This window comes from Trachypithecus francoisi, unplaced genomic scaffold, assembly GCF_009764315.1.
Source record: "Trachypithecus francoisi isolate TF-2019V2 unplaced genomic scaffold, Tfra_2.0 Lachesis_group8, whole genome shotgun sequence".
In the NCBI taxonomy this organism is placed as follows: Eukaryota; Metazoa; Chordata; class Mammalia; order Primates; family Cercopithecidae; genus Trachypithecus; species Trachypithecus francoisi.
The window spans coordinates 68,711,950-68,729,695 of record NW_022681473.1 but is presented as its reverse complement, the minus strand read 5'-3'; the positions used below and the strand labels follow the sequence as shown (position 1 = coordinate 68,729,695).

Sequence of the window (17,746 nt, the reverse complement as noted above, 5' to 3'; positions counted from 1 at the left end):
GACCAGCCTGGCCAACATAGTGAAACCCCATCTCTTTTTTTTTTTTGAGGCAGAGTCTCGCTCTGTCGCCCGGACTGGAGTGCAGTGGCCGGATCTCAGCTCACTGCAAGCTCCGCCTCCCGGGTTCACGCCATTCTCCTGCCTCAGCCTCCCGAGTAGCTGGGACTACAGGCGCCCGCCACTTCGCCCGGCTAGTTTTTGTATTTTTAGTAGAGATGGGGTTTCACCGTGTTAGCCAGGATGGTCTCGATCTCCTGACCTCGTGATCCGCCCGTCTCGGCCTCCCAAAGTGCTGGGATTACAGGCTTGAGCCACCGCGCCCGGCCCGTGAAACCCCATCTCTACAAAAAATACAAAAATTAGCCGGGTGTGGTGGCGCTTGCCTGTAATCCCAGCTACTTGGGAGGCTGAGGCAGGAGAATCACTAGAACTCAGGAGGCAGAGGTTGCGGTGAGCCTAGATTGTGCCACTACACTCTAGCCAGGGCGACAGTGAGTCTCTGACTCAAAATAAATAAATAAATAAATAAAAATTAAAAAAAATAAAAAGGTGGTAAGACACTTCTAAAGGTGCCTTCTTCAATGAGTAGAATTCTGTTACAACACAGAATTCAGTTATCAAGACAAATATCCAGAAAATGGTTGGTTTACATCTTGTTTATATTAGGCCTTCCTTTTATTTTCATATATTTTCTTATTAAACTGTCTCGAAGAGTAGAGATTCCTATTTCTGTTGACACTTAATAGCTTTTTCACTACATGTAATATAATGTCCATATACCTCAGCTTTTTTGAGCTGAAGCTACACGAAGCTAAAAACCTTTAGCTTTTTTTTTTTTTTTGAGACGGAGTCTCCGACGCCAGGCTGGAGTGCACTGGCGCGATCTCAGCTCTCTGCAACCTCTGCCTCCCAGGTTCAAGCGATTCCCCTGCCTCAGCCTCCCAAGTAGCTGGGACTACAGGCACCCACCACACACCTGGCTAATTTTTTGTATTTTAGTAGAGACAGGGTTTCACCATGTTGGCCAGGATGGTCTCAATCTCCTGAGCTCATGATCCACCTGCCTCGGCCTCCCAAAGTGTTGGGATTACAGGTGTGAGCCACCGTGCCCAGCTTATTTTAGCTTTTTTAAAGTGAGTTTTAAATACACCTAATTTGCTCATCCTTGATTAGGAATTCCCCATATTGGCCCTAAAATGTAATTCAGTTTGCCTCAATATACATTTACTGAGCTTATAATATCCACTTAAAAAAAAAAAAAAAAGCAGCCGGCGTAGTGGCTCATGCCTGTAATCCCAGCACTTTGGGAGGCTGAGGAGGGTGGATCATGAAGTCAGGAGATCGAGACCATCCTGGCTAACATGGCGAAACCCTGTCTCTACTAAAAATACAAAAAAAAAAAACTAGCTGGGCATGGTGGCAGACGCCGGTAGTCCCAGCTACTCGGGAGGCTGAGGCAGTAGAATGCCCTGAACCTGGGAATCGGAGCTTGCAGTAAGCCGAGATTGTGCCACTACACTCTAGCCTGGGGGCGATAGAGCGAGACTCTGTCTCAAAAAAAAAAAGCAAAACAAAAAACTGTGTAACAAATGCAAAGATAACATATGAAGGAGACAAAAATGTGTGTAAATTTTGATAAAAGGCTAACTGGGATTATATAGGAATAAACCATTAACTTTTAAAATTGAAGCATAATTGCACTGCATTTAGTTGAATGCAGTGTTTATAGAGTTCAATGAATTTTGAGAAATAAACTTGCCAATAAAGATATAGAAACTATCTACAAAGTCCCCTTGTGTCCCTTTCTAGTCAATACCCTACTAAGCTCAAAGGAAACAACTACTTTGATTTCTATTGCCACAGATTAGTTTTGACCTTCATATTGATGGAATTGTACTGTACCTAACTCTTTTGTGTCTGCCTTCTTTTACTCAATATGTTTTTAAGATTCACCCAGGCTGTACTGTATATCAACAGTGTGTTTATTTCTATAGTTTTCTTTTCTCACTCTTGAGTAGTCTATCACAATTTATATTTTTGTTGATGAATATTTGGGTTGTTTTTGACTTTTTGGTATTTTTAATAAACTAGCCATTCATTCTTATTGAGCAAAATATTTCCCCCAATAGGACATGAAATTTGAAATACCTTAAGAAATTTCTTATTCATAAACAAAGTTGAACCAAGTGTAACTTAATGCTTATTTAAAGGCCTCTTCATGGCAGTAGCAATAAATCAAACACAGGTTTTAAAAATAGCTACTCTTTTTTGCACCCTTACATTCCAGACCGATAAATATAACTCATTTACATAATTACATAAATTGTGGTTAAGCTCTGTATTCCACAATTTCTCTTAGCCCAGGAAGGCAAGAAGTGATGACAGCATTATGGGTGTCATTTATTTTCAAGAACAGACTTCAGTGAAGGAAGGCATGACTTAAACTTTGCTTTGTAGTAAAACACTTCATATCTTTGGGTGGATGTAACTTTCTGATGCCAAAGGACTCTGTTTCTGTGCCCATCTAGATTAGAAAAGGTAGAAACTCTAACCTTATTTATCAGTCTCTGTTTGACTAACAGTGTGAACAATGAGAAAAGAAAACTATAGTAATAAAGCTTTATTTCTTTTTTAGAATGTTATTTCACAACCTCACTGGAAGGTGGGAAGTGGAGTACTGCAAAAGCTGGAAGCAAATATAGAAAGTACAGGCAAGGTTCACATGATAAATCTTCCTTTTAGGTTTGAAGGTCCTTTCCATAGATATTCCTTCACAAAGATATAATTTTATTTTAAAATAACCTGTACCTGGCTTTTATTTAAGGTCACTTAAGTAACCAGTATATGAAAGTCTTTGTATGTTTCCACAAACTGTAAAAACTGTATTCTGGGTCGGATTACTCCTTTTTTTTTTTTTTTTTTTTTTCCTGAGACAGGGTCTAGTTCTGTCGCCCAGGCTGGAGTGCAGTGGCAACTACATGGAGTGCAGTGGCAACTACTGCCCCTACATTGGATTACAGATGAGGTTTCACTACCTTGCCCAGGCTGATCTCCAACTTCTTGGCTCAAGGGATCCGCCTGCTAGGCCTCCCAGAGTGCTTGGATTACAGGCGTGAGCCACCCCACCTCGCCCAGATTATTCTTAAACTGGAGTCTTCAGGTCCCCAGGGTCAAGAGATATATACTTGACAGTTTGGGAGTTCTATAAAAATTTTTTAGTTTAGTTTTGTGTTTCATTTCAATAATTGCTTAAAAACAGTATTTTCCCTCTCATTAAACTAAAACTTCTTTGGCAGTGATAATTCATACCCATAAAGATATTTTCTGAAGTAGGATTTTAATTTCTTAAAAACTTTTTTTTTTTTTTTTTTGAGACGGAGTCTGGCTCTGTCACCCAGGCTGGAGTGCGGTGGCTGGATCTCAGCTCACTGCAAGCTCCGCCTCCCGGGTTTACTCCATTCTCCTGCCTCCGCCTCCCAAGTAGCTGGGACTACAGGCACCCACCTCGTCGCCCAGCTAGTTTTTTTTTTTTTTTTTTTTTTGATACAGAGTCTGGCTCTGTTGCCCAGGCTGGAGTGCAGTGGCTGGATCTCAGCTCACTGCAAGCTCTGCTTCCCGGGTTTACACCATTCTCCTGCCTCAGCCTCCCGAGTAGCTGGGACTACAGGCGCCCGCCATGTCGCCCAGCTAGTTTTTCGTATTTTTTTAGTAGAGACGGGGTTTCAACGTGTTAGCCAGGATGGTCTCGATCTCCTGACATCGTGATCCGCCCATCTCGGCCTCCCAAAGTGCTGGGATTACAGGCTTGAGCCACCGCGCCCGGCCACTTAAAAACTTTTTTATTGTGGTAAAATACATGTAATATAAAACACGCCATTTTAACCACTTTTAAGTGTATACTTCAGTGGCATTAAGTACATTTACAGTGCTCTTTAGACTTTCATTTCTTACATCAGTATTTTTTAAAGTGAAATTTTCAAAAGTATTTGTCAAGTTTCAAAAGAACTTTTTTCCTTTAAAAAGGGTTTGTATACTACTCAAGACTACGAATCACTATTCAAGGTAATAAATTCTTCTTACAATATAGAATTTTTCTCTTGATAAATTGAGCATTCTTTCTTTAGATGATGGGAATAATATACACCCTTATGGTTTTTCCCCTTTTTAAAACCTGGAAATGAAGAACAAAGTTCAGTGTTTGTGTAACCATTTTTCTTGTTACTCATATAATTATTTGCCCATCTATTTCTTATCTTTCTTTAGTTATAGATTTCTCTTTTTTACAGGGTTTGTGTTGTATCTTGCTTCAAATTCTTTTTTTTTTTTTTTTGGAGTGCAGTGGCCGGATCTCAGCTCACTGCAATCTCCGCCTCGCGGTTTCACGCCATTCTCCTGCCTCAGCCTCCCGAGCAGCTGGGACTACAGGCGCCCGCCACCTCGCCCGGCTAGCCCGGCTAGTTTTTTGTATTTTTAGTAGAGACGGGGTTTCACCGTGTTAGCCAGGATGGTCTCGAGCTCCTGACCTTGTGATCCGCCCGTCTCGGCCTCCCAAAGTGCTGGGATTACAGGCTTGAGCCACCGCGCCCGGCCCAAATTCTTTTTTTTTTTTTTTGAGATGGGAGTCTTGCTCTGTCGCCCAGGTTGGAGTGCAGTGGAGCGACCTCTGCTCGCTGTAACCTTCGCCTCCCGGTTTCAAGGGATTCTCCTGCATCAACCTCCCAAGCATTCCTGGCTAATTTTTGTATTTTTACTAGAGACAGGGTTTCACCATGTGGCCCGGGCTGGTCTGGAACTGCTGAGCTCAGGTGATGCACCCACCTCGGCCTCCCAAAGTGCTAGGATTACAGGCATGAGACACCGCGCCCGGCCAAATTCTTTTTAGGAATTAGGTACTACGTAAGTTTTAAATGCACTCAGAAAATTCTCAAAGTAATAAATTGTACATTAAATAAATATAGCGGAATTCAGTCTAAATTATAGGAACTCCTTTTTTGATAACTAATATTTTTAAAGTACTATGTGGTAAGGCACTGTGCTAATCACTTTTCTGTGATTTATCTAGTAATACCGTATGATGTAGGTACTATTATCACCCCACTTTAAGGAGTTTAAAGAAATGAAGAAACTTCCACAATGTCATGAAGTGGTCCCGCTAGGACTCAAGCCTGGCTGAATCCAAAGCTCAGGCTTCTAAGCACAATGTGTACTGCTTCTCAGGCTGCACATTCTATTTTACATTATTGGTAGTTTCTCTCTGGGGTTCTTTGTGGGAATGTTCACTGTCCCCCCACCCCGCCCCGCCCCGAAGTGGAACCCTGTCTTCTAACAAACTTTTTGCTGTTCCACCGTCTCCTGTCATGTTCGGCCTCTCAATGGAGTCCCAGCCCACACTCCGACTCTGGTCCCTGAACAGAGCCCCTTCCCCTCACACCATGGTCCCCTAGCAGAGCCTGGTCTCCTCAGACCCTCTTCTCCCAGCAGGGCCCCAACTCCTCACTCCGACGATTCCCCCAGAGTTCCGTTGCCTCAGATCCTGCTTTTCCAGCAAAGCTGCGATTCCTGTACCTCAGCAGAGAGCAATATCCCCTCGGCAAACTTTCACATAGATGTCTTACAGAAATCTCAGCCCAGCCCCTAATTAAGGGCACCTCTCTACCTTTCCCCTTCCCAACCTTCTCCCACAACTGGGCTTTCCCCGGCCCTATTCTCTTTTTCTGTTTATTAATTCTCCTCAATCTCATCACCGTCTCGTGGCCCAGTTTCAGGATTCCCCCGAAAACTCACCCACCGCACTGTCTCCTCAAAGTTGCGTTCCCAAACGGCGCAGTGCTCTCCCCGCACTTAAGCTCCCAGCGCTGCTCCGGGATCTGCGCTCCCCAACTGCCCTCCGGTAATACGCCCTGCAGTTGATCAGCGCCCGAAGCCCCGCCCCCTCTGCCTCCATTGGCCATTGTTCTCGAGAAGTCCCGCCCCTCCCGCTTCCAGCCCGCCTCCCCGTCCCGCTTCCCTTGTTTTCATTCCCCCTGTCACACGAGGCAGTGGCAAGCCCGAAGGGGAGGAGAGAAGGGGGCGGAAAGAGGGCGGAAAGTGAAAGGCGCAGAGGGCCTCTCTGTCTCCCGTCTGACTCGGTTCTCGACTGCTCCGGGCCGCCGATGTATTGTGGGATCGCAGAGCCGTCCCTGAGACGCTGGGATCCGCAGAGGAACCCACTTGAGAGCGCCTCCTGTCGTCCGTAAGGCTGCCCTGCCATCCCTCGGCACCCCAACTTCCCCCGCCCCCCCATCGCCTCCTCCTCCATCCTCCAGTTCAAAATGGCGACGGCGGCGGCAGCGGCGGCGGTGATGGCTCCTCCGGGCTGCCCGGGTTCGTGCCCCAACTTCGCCGTAGTCTGCTCCTTCTTGGAGCGCTACGGGCCGCTGCTAGACCTGCCTGAGTTGCCGTTCCCTGAGCTGGAGCGGGTGCTGCAGGCGCCGCCGCCGGACGTCGGCAACGGAGAAGGTAAGCGAGGGGCCCGAACGCCCGGCGGGAAGCGGCCCTGGCGCGCTCCTGTTCTCTGCTCTTCACAGACGCTCCAGTTCTTCGCGGCTTGGGCCTCCGCAGCTCTGTCCTCCCCCTGGGACGCAACTCCGCCGGGCTGGTCTTCTCCGCCCAGCCTCCGGGGTCTTGGGCAGTGGGGAGGCGGGGCGGAGGCCCCCTAGGGCCACTCGGCCGGGCGGGGAGCTGAGGTGGGGGCGTTGCGGGCTAGGTGTGGGCTGGAGGCAGGGAGGGGTCATTGTGTCGGTCTGCAACCCCAGGGACTGCTGCTTCGCGGCGGAGGGCGGCCCCCCACCCCGTCTCCCCCTTGGCGGCGGGGGAAGGGGAGCGCAGGTTCCGGCCAGCTTTGCGCTTTTCTCCTCCTCCCCACCCTTACTCCCTCCCCTCCTCCCACCAGTCTTCCCGACCATCTCGGGGAAGGCTGGGATCGGCTGCTCCGGACACCTCCTTATCTCCCTTCACCTGGGTGGGCGGGGGCCAGCGGACACTCAACTCTCCCTCTTTCTGTTGGGAACTCCCCCGAGAGATTTGTCCCTTTTCCCTTTCCCTCGAGGGCTGGTTTAACCCCTAAAACTCCTTCCTTGGAGTGGGGAGGTGTGCTCCTCCCCCACGGGAGGGGGTTCTTCTCCATTCTCGGTAGGGGGGCGAAGTAGGTTCAGCTCCACTTTGGAGAGGAGAGGGTTAATTCCTCCTCCATAGTTCTTCTCCTTCCTCTCCCCACCTCCCCCAAAATAATAGACGAGCATCTCCCCACTTTTCCAATCCCTTCCCCCTTCATCTTGGCAGCCGGGCTTAGGCGAAGAAGTCGTCTCCCTCCCATTTGCACGGTAGGGTGGGGTGGTTAGTATGTAGGCTGGAGGAGGGGCTCTGACGGAGGGGGAAACAGTTGAAGAAGGTGCTTGTTGCTCATGTTTCTCTCTCTGGTGCCGCTGGTCTATTATTGGTGTTCGCAAGCGGTGCTCCTTCCACATAAGGCCACCGCGCGGGTGCAGGGCGCATGCTCTGCCCGGCCCCATTGAAACTTCCTGCTGCTGCTGCTGGTTCTTTTGCTGGAGCATCTCAGCGCTGCGCCTGCTGCCTCCAGCCTTCACACTGAGTGCTTATACTCATCCCCATTTATTCCCGATCCCTGCCTCTCCTTTTCTGGCACTTTTCTTTCCTCAGAGAAGGCTTTTTTGTTATACTCTGAGCATTGCCTTTATCTGGAAACAGCCCTTGGCTGGAGAAGAAACGTTTTCCAAATAGATCTCTTTTTTGTCCATATTAGCTGGCCAAAGTGGACTGGGTATTGTACAAGACATATAGCTGTTTCCTTTCCAAGAAAGCAGGGTCGCTCTTCTATTCTCTATGTAAATGAAGAAGTTTCTGTTAACTGAGTTTATTTGCATTGCTAGGAAGTGCCAAGTATGAAGTTCTTCAGAATATTACCTATAAAGAATCTGTATGATGTTATGGCTACCGAAGATTCAGATTAATACAGCAGTTATAATACAGGCCTATTAATCTCTTCTTACCTGTCCACATCCCCTCTACTCGTAACAAACTGACTTACAAAAAGCTTATTTTTAAAAAATAGTACAAAATAGGAGGGTGACATTATATAAAGGCTTCCCGCAGAATTTCTTTAAAAATTAAGCCCCATTGTAGTAATTTCATTATCAAATTGTATCTATCTTCCTTTTCTTTCTTTCTTTATTTTTTGAGACAGAGTCTCACTCTGTTGTCCAGGCTGGAGTGCAGTGGCAGGATCTTGGCTCACTGCCAGCTCCTCCTCCCAGGTTCAAGCGATTCTCCTGCCCCAGCCTCCAGAGTAGCTGGGATTACAGGCGTGCACCACCACCCCGGCTAATTTTTGTATTTTTAGTAGAGACGGGGTTTCACCATGTTTGCCAGGCTGATCTTGAACTCCTGACCTCGTGATCCACACACCTTGGCCTCCTAAAGTGCTTTACAGGCGTGAGCCACCACGGCTGGCCCCTTTTTTAATTTTTAAGAACGTAGTCATTGTGAAGTAGAATGCCTTAGTAAGTTGCTTTTAGGATGCCTTGGGAAGTGCTAGTAATGTATCTCTCAGAGAACGAACTGTGGGCGTTTGGGGAAAGGATGGCTAGCAAATTGTTTTGTTGATTCCCTTGGACCAAGATGAAATGCAGATTTTCTGGGGTGGTGTGGTATTTTGGGTAGTATATGAGATTGCTTGCATCTCCATTTCTTTTAGGTATTTTGACCACTGCATTTAGTTTATATTAATATCAGAGGAATAAAATATTAGAGTCAGTTTAATTGAATAGTGGACCACTAAGTAAGTAAAAATGACAGGTAACCTGGGCTAAGGAGGATCATTTATTTCAACCACTGCATTACCGTTGGTATAGAGTTGCTAAGGGGACTGATAATAGATCCTGTCATAAGGTGATCTTAGAATAATTATTAGTTAATGTTACACAGTTCAGAACACTTGGCAAATGAGAAGTCTCTGCAGGTGAAATGCTGTTACTGTGCAGGGAAAAGATTTTCAGAACTTTGATGATGAACCACGATATCATCATCAAAGTTGGCTTGTTGGGTGAACCACTATCGTTTTATCAGCTATTACAGACTTTCTGCCTGTTTCAAATAGCTGATAAGACGATAGTGGCTCAGCCAACAAGATTTGAACTGAGTCTTTTTGGGAAAGAGTTGTGGTGTACAAGAGTTAAAAGACATGGATTTAGTTCTTGCTACTGTTCTCTGAAGTGGATAGTATTATTCCTATTTGGCAGGCATAGAAACAAAGTAAGGCTCAATAGATTAAGGTGCCCAAGCTTATATAGTTAAGGGTGAAATATTATTTCCAACCCAAGTCTGAGTCCAAAGCCACAAAATTGTATACCTTGCCATAGGATCATGGTTTCCAAACTGCACCAAGGCACCCTAGAACATTGTTGCCAACTCCATCTGATAGTTTAAATTTTCAAGTAGGATACAGTGGTAGTTGAAATTTGCTGGTTGCCAGGTGAACTACTGCCTTGACATAGTTCATGGTTTCAAGATTGTGCTACATTTCTGTAGATGATATATCTTTGTGAAGCTGGTTTTTTAGTGGTTGCTGTGGTAAAATGCACAAAAAAATCTGTATGCAGCAGGAAAGAGGATAGCAGGGCCCACTCTGATTCCAAGGTTTGACAAGTTGTGCAGTGCCCAACAGTAATACACATTTCACCAGTAATTATGGTTAAGAATGAAGTAAAAACATTATTTGTTGAAATGTAGCTAGGTTATTTTTTCACATGGCTACTGACTGCTTAATAAGTGGAAGTGTTATTATTTCTGGCCTAGGGCTGCTGAGAGAAAATTGCTGAGATACTGAGGGTGCTGTGAACCTAGAACGTTTGGGAACCTTTGTTCTAGAAACTATCATTGAATTTTGGGGCCAGAAAGAAGGGACTATTATGTCATTGCCTTTATTTTTCAGGGAGGAAAATCAAGCTACAGAAAGAGATTTCAAGTGTATACAGCTAACTGTTGGTGTTAGTCAAATTCTTATTTGAAAAGCCCACGTATATGCTGAAATTGTCAAAAAATTTAGATTTATAGTTGATACTCGGTATAAAAGGATGTGCCAAATGAAGGTGGTGTTTTATCCTCCTCTCTCTGCAGTCTACTTTAGTCCTTCCGATTCTGTGCTTTGTGTGGGCTTCCCCAGGTTTCTCCTAACCGGAGGTAGATGATGGTGGTTAGGGATAAAGTCAACATTGACTTTGTGAGATTCCTGACACCCAAGGCTCCTAAGTATCTTTCCTCGCCTGCAGAGAATATTTCTTTTCAAGAGAAAACTATACCACTTTATTCTTTAAAAACAGTCTGGGCGGATCACGAGGTCAGGAGATCGAGACCATCCTGGCTAACATGGTGAAACCCCGTCTCTACTAAAAAATACAAAAAACTAGCCGGGCGAGGTGGCGGCGCCTGTAGTCCCAGCTACTCGGGAGGCTGAGGCAGGAGAATGGCGTAAACCCGGGAGGCGGAGCTTGCAGTGAGCTGAGATCCGGCCACTGCACTCCAGCCCGGGCGACAGAGCGAGACTCCGTCTCAAAAAAACAAAAAACAAAAAACAAAAAACAAAAACAAAAAAAAATAAATAAAAACAGTCTGGATATTGGTTAAGATGTTATATATATCTAATAAGTTTATTAAGGTAAATACAGATAACGTGTTAGGATTCTCATAGTTTATACTATGGTTGGCTGAATTAGTTGTATATTAAGTAAGTTGAGCCGTTAATTTTTTTGTTTCATTTTTGCATTTAATTTTAATGATTTGAATTTTAACTCTTGAAGTCAAAATATCAAGGTTAAAAAAAGTATGCTTTTTAAACTGGATTTTTTTTTTTTTTTTTTTTTTTTGAGACGGAGTCTCGCTGTGTCGCCCAGGCTGGAGTGAGTGGCGCCATCTCGGCTCACTGCAAGCTCCGCCTCCCGGGTTCACGCCATTCTCCCGCCTCAGCCTCCGAGTAGCTGGGACTACAGGCGCCCGCCACCTCGCCCAGCTAGTTTTTTGTATTTTTAGTGGAGATGGGGTTTCACCTTGTTAACCAGGATGGTCTCGATCTCCTGACCTCGTGATCCACCCGCCTCGGCCTCCCAAAGTGCTGGGATTACAGGCTTGAGCCACCACGCCCGGCCTAAACTGGAATTTTGTAACTATGATCTCTCTTACTGGTACTGTAACTGATCTGTGTGTGACAATATATTTTTAGGTGCATTTGATAAAGTGGAAGGTGACTACTGTAACTGGGGCCACCATGTGTTGATTTAAACAAAAGATTTTACCAGGTGAATGTACTAGAGGTTGCACGAGTCTACAGTGGTAGACACTGATAGGGCATACATTCATAGTAGTATTGCTAGAGCCAGAGCCTGGTTAGGTTGAAACTTTTTAGTTGTGGCTCTTCTGCCTTTGAAAAAGTAAATATTCTTTGGGGCACTTAATAGAGGGAAAAAGAGAAATAGATTTCATCTCCACCGTTTTTGATATGTCCTAAAGTTATGGAGGTTTGGAGGGAGGTTGTTGGCATTGTCCTAGGAACTAGGAGGTAATGGAGACAGAGGGACTGTCTGGCTACCATGAGCCTAATAATGCAAACTGGCTGACCTTTCTGTCTTTTAATGATTAAAAAGTTTGCCTTAAATTTAGATGTTTTGTTAAATTTTCAAACAGACCACACCGGTAAGAAGGTAAGTAAGCATTTATTGTGAGTTCATTCACTTAATATGTAATATTGAGCATTTGCTGTGTACGGATGTAGCTACAGTAAATATTGTGGAGACTTTTTTTTTTTTTTTTTTTTGAGGCGGAGTCTCGCTCTGTAGCCCGGGCTGGAGTGCGGTGGCCAGATCTCAGCTCACTGCAAGCTCCGCCTCCCGGATTTACGCCATTCTCCTGCCTCAGCCTCCCGAGTAGCTGGGACAACAGGCGCCCGCCACCTCGCCCGGCTAGTTTTTGTATTTTTAGTAGAGACGAGGTTTCACCGTGTTAGCCAGGATGGTCTCGATCTCCTGACCTCGTGATCCACCCGTCTTGGCCTCCCAAAGTGCTGGGATTACAGGCTTGAGCCACCGCGCCCGGCCGTGGAGACTTTTAAAAAAAAAAAAAACATTAAACATAAGCCTTTTAAAAGAAATTTCTAATCTAGTAAGAAGTAGCTAAACTGAGCTTGAAACTAATGACATCATTCAAAGACTTATTTTTTTTTCTCTGAGATTTTATCAAGTGGAGCAATAGTCTGTGCATTCTAGTTTACAGTTGTAGACTAAAATTATCTAACAATTTTATGGTACGATGTATGACCAGATGCAAAATGAAAAAGTAAGAATAATTCAGGCCTAAAGTACATGTTAAACTGAATCATATATTCAAGGAAGATAGTTATGTGTGTTGTTGGATTTAATAAAATTTTACTCTACCTGATGAGTATAGTCTTAATATGTTATGCTTGTTTTTTTCTGGTTGTTTTCTGTTTTTATTGTAGAGTAGATCCCACAAAAGGTATTAGGGTATTTTCTATTTTCTTTTAAAAACATTTAATTATATGGGCAAGTATAATGTACATTTTGTAATTACATATATTCTAGCAGGGTTTGATTTATAATTTGTTTAGCTTTATATGGTCATATCTGTAAGTTAGGTTTATATTAGCTAACTTTTAAACATTTTTGCTCACTCTTGCACAGTTGGGCACAAGCAGTGCCTCCAGGCAAATTGATGCCCAAACTAGAGAGAACAGCAGGCATTCTCTCCTTACTCTTCCACTTCCCCTTTTCTTCCATTTCCTGATCCTTATGTCTGAAGTTGCACCACCTTGAGCCATTTGAAGGGGCTGCTTCTTCCATATTATGCTTTCTTTCACTTCTATGCCATAAACGCAGTGCCTGCTAGCTCAAGTGTGCTCTGTATGAGATTTGTACCAGTGTGTTAGGAAGAAGGGAGGCACTGAAATTCAAAAAAACCCATATTTTTGGAGTTTCCAAGTCACTAAACAATTGAACCACAATAATAGAGGAAACTGACTTAAACAGTGTTAAACTGGTATTGCTTCAAACATTATCAAAGGATTTCTGAGGTGAATGCCTACTTTATAAAAATGTATTTTTTTGGTTGGGCACGGTGGCTCATGCCTGTAATCAGCACTTTGGGAGGCCCAGGTGGCAGATCACCTGAGGTCAGGAGTTCGAGACCAACCTGGTGAATGTGGTGAAACCCTGTCTCTACTAAAAATACAAAAATTAGCCAGACCTGATGGCAGGCACCTGTAATCCCAGCTACGCGGGAGACTGAGGCAGAAGAATCCCTTGAACCCAGGAGGCAGAGGTTGCAGTGAGCCAAGATGGTGCCACTGCACTCCAGCCAGGGCGACAGAGTGAGACTCTGTCTCAAAAAAAAAAAAGGTTTTTTTTTGTTTTTTTTTTCCCCCAGAGTTAGGACCTTGAATTCCTGGGCTCAAGAAACGCTCCTGCCCCAACCTCCTGAGTAGTTGGAACTACAGGCGCATGCCACCATGCCCAGCTAATTTTTAAAGCTTTTTTTGGTAGAGAATGAGATCTTGCTATTTTGTCCAGGCTGGTCTTGAACTCCTGACCTCAGGTGATACTCCCACCTTGGCCTCCCAAAGTGCTAGGGTTACAGGCATGAGTCAGCACTTGTGGCTAAAACTCCTTTTTTTTTCTTTTTCTTTTTTCTTTTCTTTTTTTTTGAGACAGTCTTGCTCTGTCACCCAGGCTGGAGTGCAGTGGTGTGATCTTGGTTCACCGCAACCTGTGCCTCCCAGGTTCAAGTGATCCTTCTGCCTCACGCTCCCAAGTGACTAGGATTACAGGCATGCACCACCATGCCTGGCTCATTTTTATGTGTTTAGTAGGGACAGGTTTTGCCATGTTGGCCAGGCTGGTCTTGAACTCTTGGCCTCAGGATATCCAGCCGCCTCGACCTCTCAAAGTGCTGGGATTACAGGCATGAGCCACTGTGCCCAGCCACTTCTTATTTTTATCCTGAGTTTAGGGATGTGTTAAATTGTATTAATTCTCCATTATCTGTGTGTGTGTGTGTGTGTGTGTGTGTGTGTATGTGTGTGTGTGTGTATATATTTCCTTTTACAAATTATAAATGGCCACTCTTTGAGGAAGACGTGGTGTAGGTGCTGTGGATCGGTGATCCGCAGGCTCCTGCTCCTTGACTCACCACTGTTCACTCTCGCCGAGGAACAAGTCAGTCAGGAAGCTGCGCAGCAGCCATGGCTTTTAAGGATACCGGGAAAACACCTGTGGAGCCAGAGGTGGCAATTCACCGAAATCGAATCACTCTAACGGGCGTCACCCTACAATCCCTGGAAAAGGTGTGTGCTGACTTCGTCAGAAGAGCAAAGGAAAAGAATCTCCAAGTGAAAGGATCAGTTCGAATGCCTACCAAGACTTTGAGAGTGACTACAAGAAAAACTCCTTGTGAAGGTTCTGAGACATGGGATCCTTTCCAGATGAGAATCCACAAACGACTCATTGACTTGCACAGTCCTTCTGAGATTGTTAAGCAGATTGCTTCCATCAGTTTGAGCCAGGAGTTGAGGTGAAAGTCACCATTACAGATGCTTAAGTCAACTATTTTAATAAATTGATTACCAGTTGTTAAAAAAATAATAAATGGCAAGCTTGATCCCATTCATCATTAAACTACTTTTTGCTCTCATGTTTTGCTCAGAATTAAGTTTTAATACTCATTTAAATATACTTAAATAAATTTGGTTTCTCTCAAAGTAAGTTGTGTAAGATATTCTGATAGCAAATTATTTCATAATTTGTGCCTTTCTGTTAATAAAAGGTAAAATTTCTGAAGAAGCAGGGATGAGGTGATGGGGAATTTGCAGTGTTTATTTAATCTTACCAGTCCAGATACTGGACAACGAGTAAGAACTAAAATTTACGCTTAGAATGTTTGTCCAAAATCAAGGTGATCTGTTCAATGTAAGAACATGAGCTGTGAGGGCACACCAAGCAGAAACTACACCAGACTGTGTTTGTTTGTTTGTTTGTTTGTTTTGAGATGGAGTCTCACTCTGTCGCCCAGGCTGGAGTGCGGTGATCTCGGCTCACTGCAACCTCTGCCTCCTGGGTTCAAGCAATTCTCCTGCTTCAGCCTCCTGAGTAGCTGGGATTACGGGTGCCTGCCACCATGCCCAGCTAATTTTTTTGCATTTTTAGTAGAGATGGGGTTTCACCATGTTGGCCAGGGTGGTCTCAAACTCCTGACCTCAAGTGATCTGCCCGCCCTGGCCTCCCAAAGTGCTGGGATTACAGGTGTGAACCACCACGTTCAGCCCAAACTGATTTTAAGAAAGAAGAGCATAAGGGGAGAACTTGACAGGTGCCCCACCAGTAGACAGACCAGGCTTCAGCCTCCTGTAGTTGAACAAGGATTGCTTGAGGAGCAACATAAAGTATATAATGTGTATATGGCTCATGTAAGCAAGAGTTCCTCCAGAAAGCTTTCATAGTGAAGGTTTAGTCTGTATTTATTTTAGACTCTAAGCTTTTTTCCCCAGTATTTGTACATGTTTATCTTAATCATTTTCTGGATAGTAGGGTTATATAGGTTTTTTCCTTTGTTTTTTCTTACATTTTTTCACATTTTATTTTCTATGTTCATTGCACATTTCTTTGATAATCACCACAAAAATTATTTAAAACTAGATTTCTAAAGAGGTTTTATAAAAGGAAAATTGAATTTCTGCTTGTATTTATTTACTCTTTTTTTTTTTAAAGACAGAGTCTTACTCTGTCAGCTGGGCTGGAGTGCAGTGGCTTGTTCTCTGCTGACTGCAACCTCTACCTCCCAGACTCAGGCGATCCTCCCATTTCAGCCTCTCAAGTTGCTGGCACCACAGGCATGTGCCACCACACCCAGCTAAATTTTTTTTGTATTTTTAGTAGAGACAGAGTTTCATTATGTTGCCTAGGTTGGTCTCAAACTCCTGGGCTCAAGCAGTCCACCTGACTCAGCCTCCCAAAGTGCTGGGATTACAGGCATGAGCCACGAAGCTCAGCCTATTTACTTATTCTTAATCCTGAATTACCTCTTACAATGAATGTTACTGTCATCTACTCAAGTCACTCAGATCAGAAACAAAGGAGGCATCCTAGACCTTAGCCCTAGACACTTTCTACTTTGATACCAAGTCATATTGAGTCTTTTTATCCCCTTTTATATTCAACCTTGCTTTTCTGTTCTCATTGCTAGTTTTAATCACACTGAACTGCTTTCACATCTCTGAAAATGTGAAAGGTTGTTTTACATTTGTGCTTTTTCCTCATCTTCCTCCCACTGAGTCGAATATCCCATCCCCATCTTCCTTCCCTTGCCTGTTCACTATACCCGTCATTAGTCTGCTCTTTAAGCATCAAGTGCTCTGTGAAAAATTTCCTGCTTTCTGTCTCTCAAGTTAAATTAACCACTTCCGTCTCCTTACTCTGCATGTACACTTTGTAGATCTTATGTCACAGTACTCATAAAACTTTTTGCACTTGCTGCCTAGCCTACGAGATGGTAAACTCTTTGAGGACAGGGATTCTTATTTTATTTTATTGCTAGCAATTGGTGAGTAATAGCAAATATATGTAGTAAATGTTTGTGAAATTAATAGTTTTCCTCAACTTATAGGACCATGTTCTGCTCTAAAACTTTGAAGTTAAAGCCTAGTCTGTGATAGCTTAGTACAGGGGTGGGCAATCTACAGTCTGTCCTCTATTTTTGTAAATAAGGTTTTATTGGTATACAGCCACGTTCATTTGTTTACATACTGTTGTCTGTAGCTGCTTTCACACAACTATGGCAGAGTTGAGTGGGTGTCACAGAGAACATATAACTTCAAAACCTAAAGTATTGGGCTGGGTATGGTGGCTCACGCCTGCAATCCAAGCACTTTTGGAGGATTATCTGAGCCCCAGAGGTTGAGGCTGATCATGCCAATACATTGCAGCCTGGGTGACACAGCAAGACCCTGTCTCAGAAACAAAACAAAACCCAAAACCTGAAGAACTTATTATCTGTCTAGTCCTTTACGGGAAAAAATTTGCTGATCTGTATTCCAGTGTATGAAGATAGAAGTCTTATCAGATGATGATCGCTGTGTTTGAAAATACATTTAGAGCCAGTATAATACAAATTTCCAGCCTGACCAACGTGGTGAAACCTGGTCTCTATTAAAAATACAAATTATTTGGATGTGGTGGGATACACCTGTAATCCCAGCTACCTAGGAGGCTGTCACATGACAATTGCTTGAACCCAGGAGGCAGAGGTTGCAGTGAGCTGTGATTACACCATTGCACTCCAGTCTGGGCGACAGAGTGAGACTCCACCCCTCCCCCCCGGCAAAAAAATAAAAATAAAAAATAACGAATATAATACAGATTAAATGCCTAGAATGTCCTGTGAATGAAACAATTAGTGGAACAGTAGTCTCAATATTGATCTAAATTTACATCCAACTATTTTGGTATTAATTACTCCTCTCTCGGGTTAGGTGAGTCTAAAAGCTTTTTTGTTAACAAGGTGATGACATTACATTGAACTAAATTTCTTTCATTCAAGAATAGCCACGGCTACCTCTGCCTAATTGTCATAAGGCAATGCTAGGATGGGAGCCATGTGACGTAGTAATTGGTAGTAAAGGTAAGAGTTGTTG

The 17,746-nt window shown here is 44.0% G+C and overlaps 3 protein-coding genes across 7 annotated transcripts in view; 2 read left to right on the top strand and 1 right to left on the bottom strand.

The window, feature by feature from the left end:
* The window catches only part of AAMDC (adipogenesis associated Mth938 domain containing), a 57,512-nt gene extending 51,581 nt beyond the window's left edge, over positions 1–5,931 (bottom strand). The window contains exon 1 of one of the 3 annotated variants that reach the window (XM_033205907.1): positions 5,785–5,931. The gene's annotated coding sequence lies outside the window, so the exon portion shown is untranslated. The remainder of the gene's footprint in view (positions 1–5,784) is intronic. The other 2 variants (XM_033205908.1, XM_033205906.1) reach the window with 2 other exon arrangements.
* An 82-nt stretch (positions 5,932–6,013) lies between these two features.
* The window catches only part of RSF1 (remodeling and spacing factor 1), a 167,156-nt gene continuing 155,423 nt past the window's right edge, over positions 6,014–17,746 (top strand). The window contains exon 1 of the mRNA XM_033205901.1: positions 6,014–6,498. Within this exon, the coding sequence (XP_033061792.1) occupies positions 6,312–6,498 (187 nt within the window). The 5' untranslated portion in view covers positions 6,014–6,311. The remainder of the gene's footprint in view (positions 6,499–17,746) is intronic.
* LOC117080693 (40S ribosomal protein S20-like) lies at positions 6,368–14,818 on the top strand. 3 transcript variants are annotated; one of them, XM_033205909.1, is made up of 2 exons: positions 6,368–6,498; positions 14,231–14,818. In XM_033205909.1, the coding sequence occupies exon 2, from the start codon at positions 14,303–14,305 to the stop codon at positions 14,633–14,635; it is 333 nt and encodes a 110-aa protein (XP_033061800.1). In that variant the 5' UTR covers positions 6,368–6,498; positions 14,231–14,302; the 3' UTR covers positions 14,636–14,818. The 3 variants fall into 3 exon arrangements, with proteins under 3 accessions (XP_033061800.1, XP_033061802.1, XP_033061801.1); XM_033205911.1 differs by having other exon boundaries at positions 6,371–6,498; positions 14,278–14,818; XM_033205910.1 differs by having other exon boundaries at positions 6,373–6,498; positions 14,196–14,818.

Bases quoted from the DNA above. Each gene is read 5' to 3' on its own strand.
- LOC117080693 (XM_033205909.1), top strand. From the start codon at position 14,303: ATGGCTTTTAAGGATACCGGGAAAACACCTGTGGAGCCAGAGGTGGCA.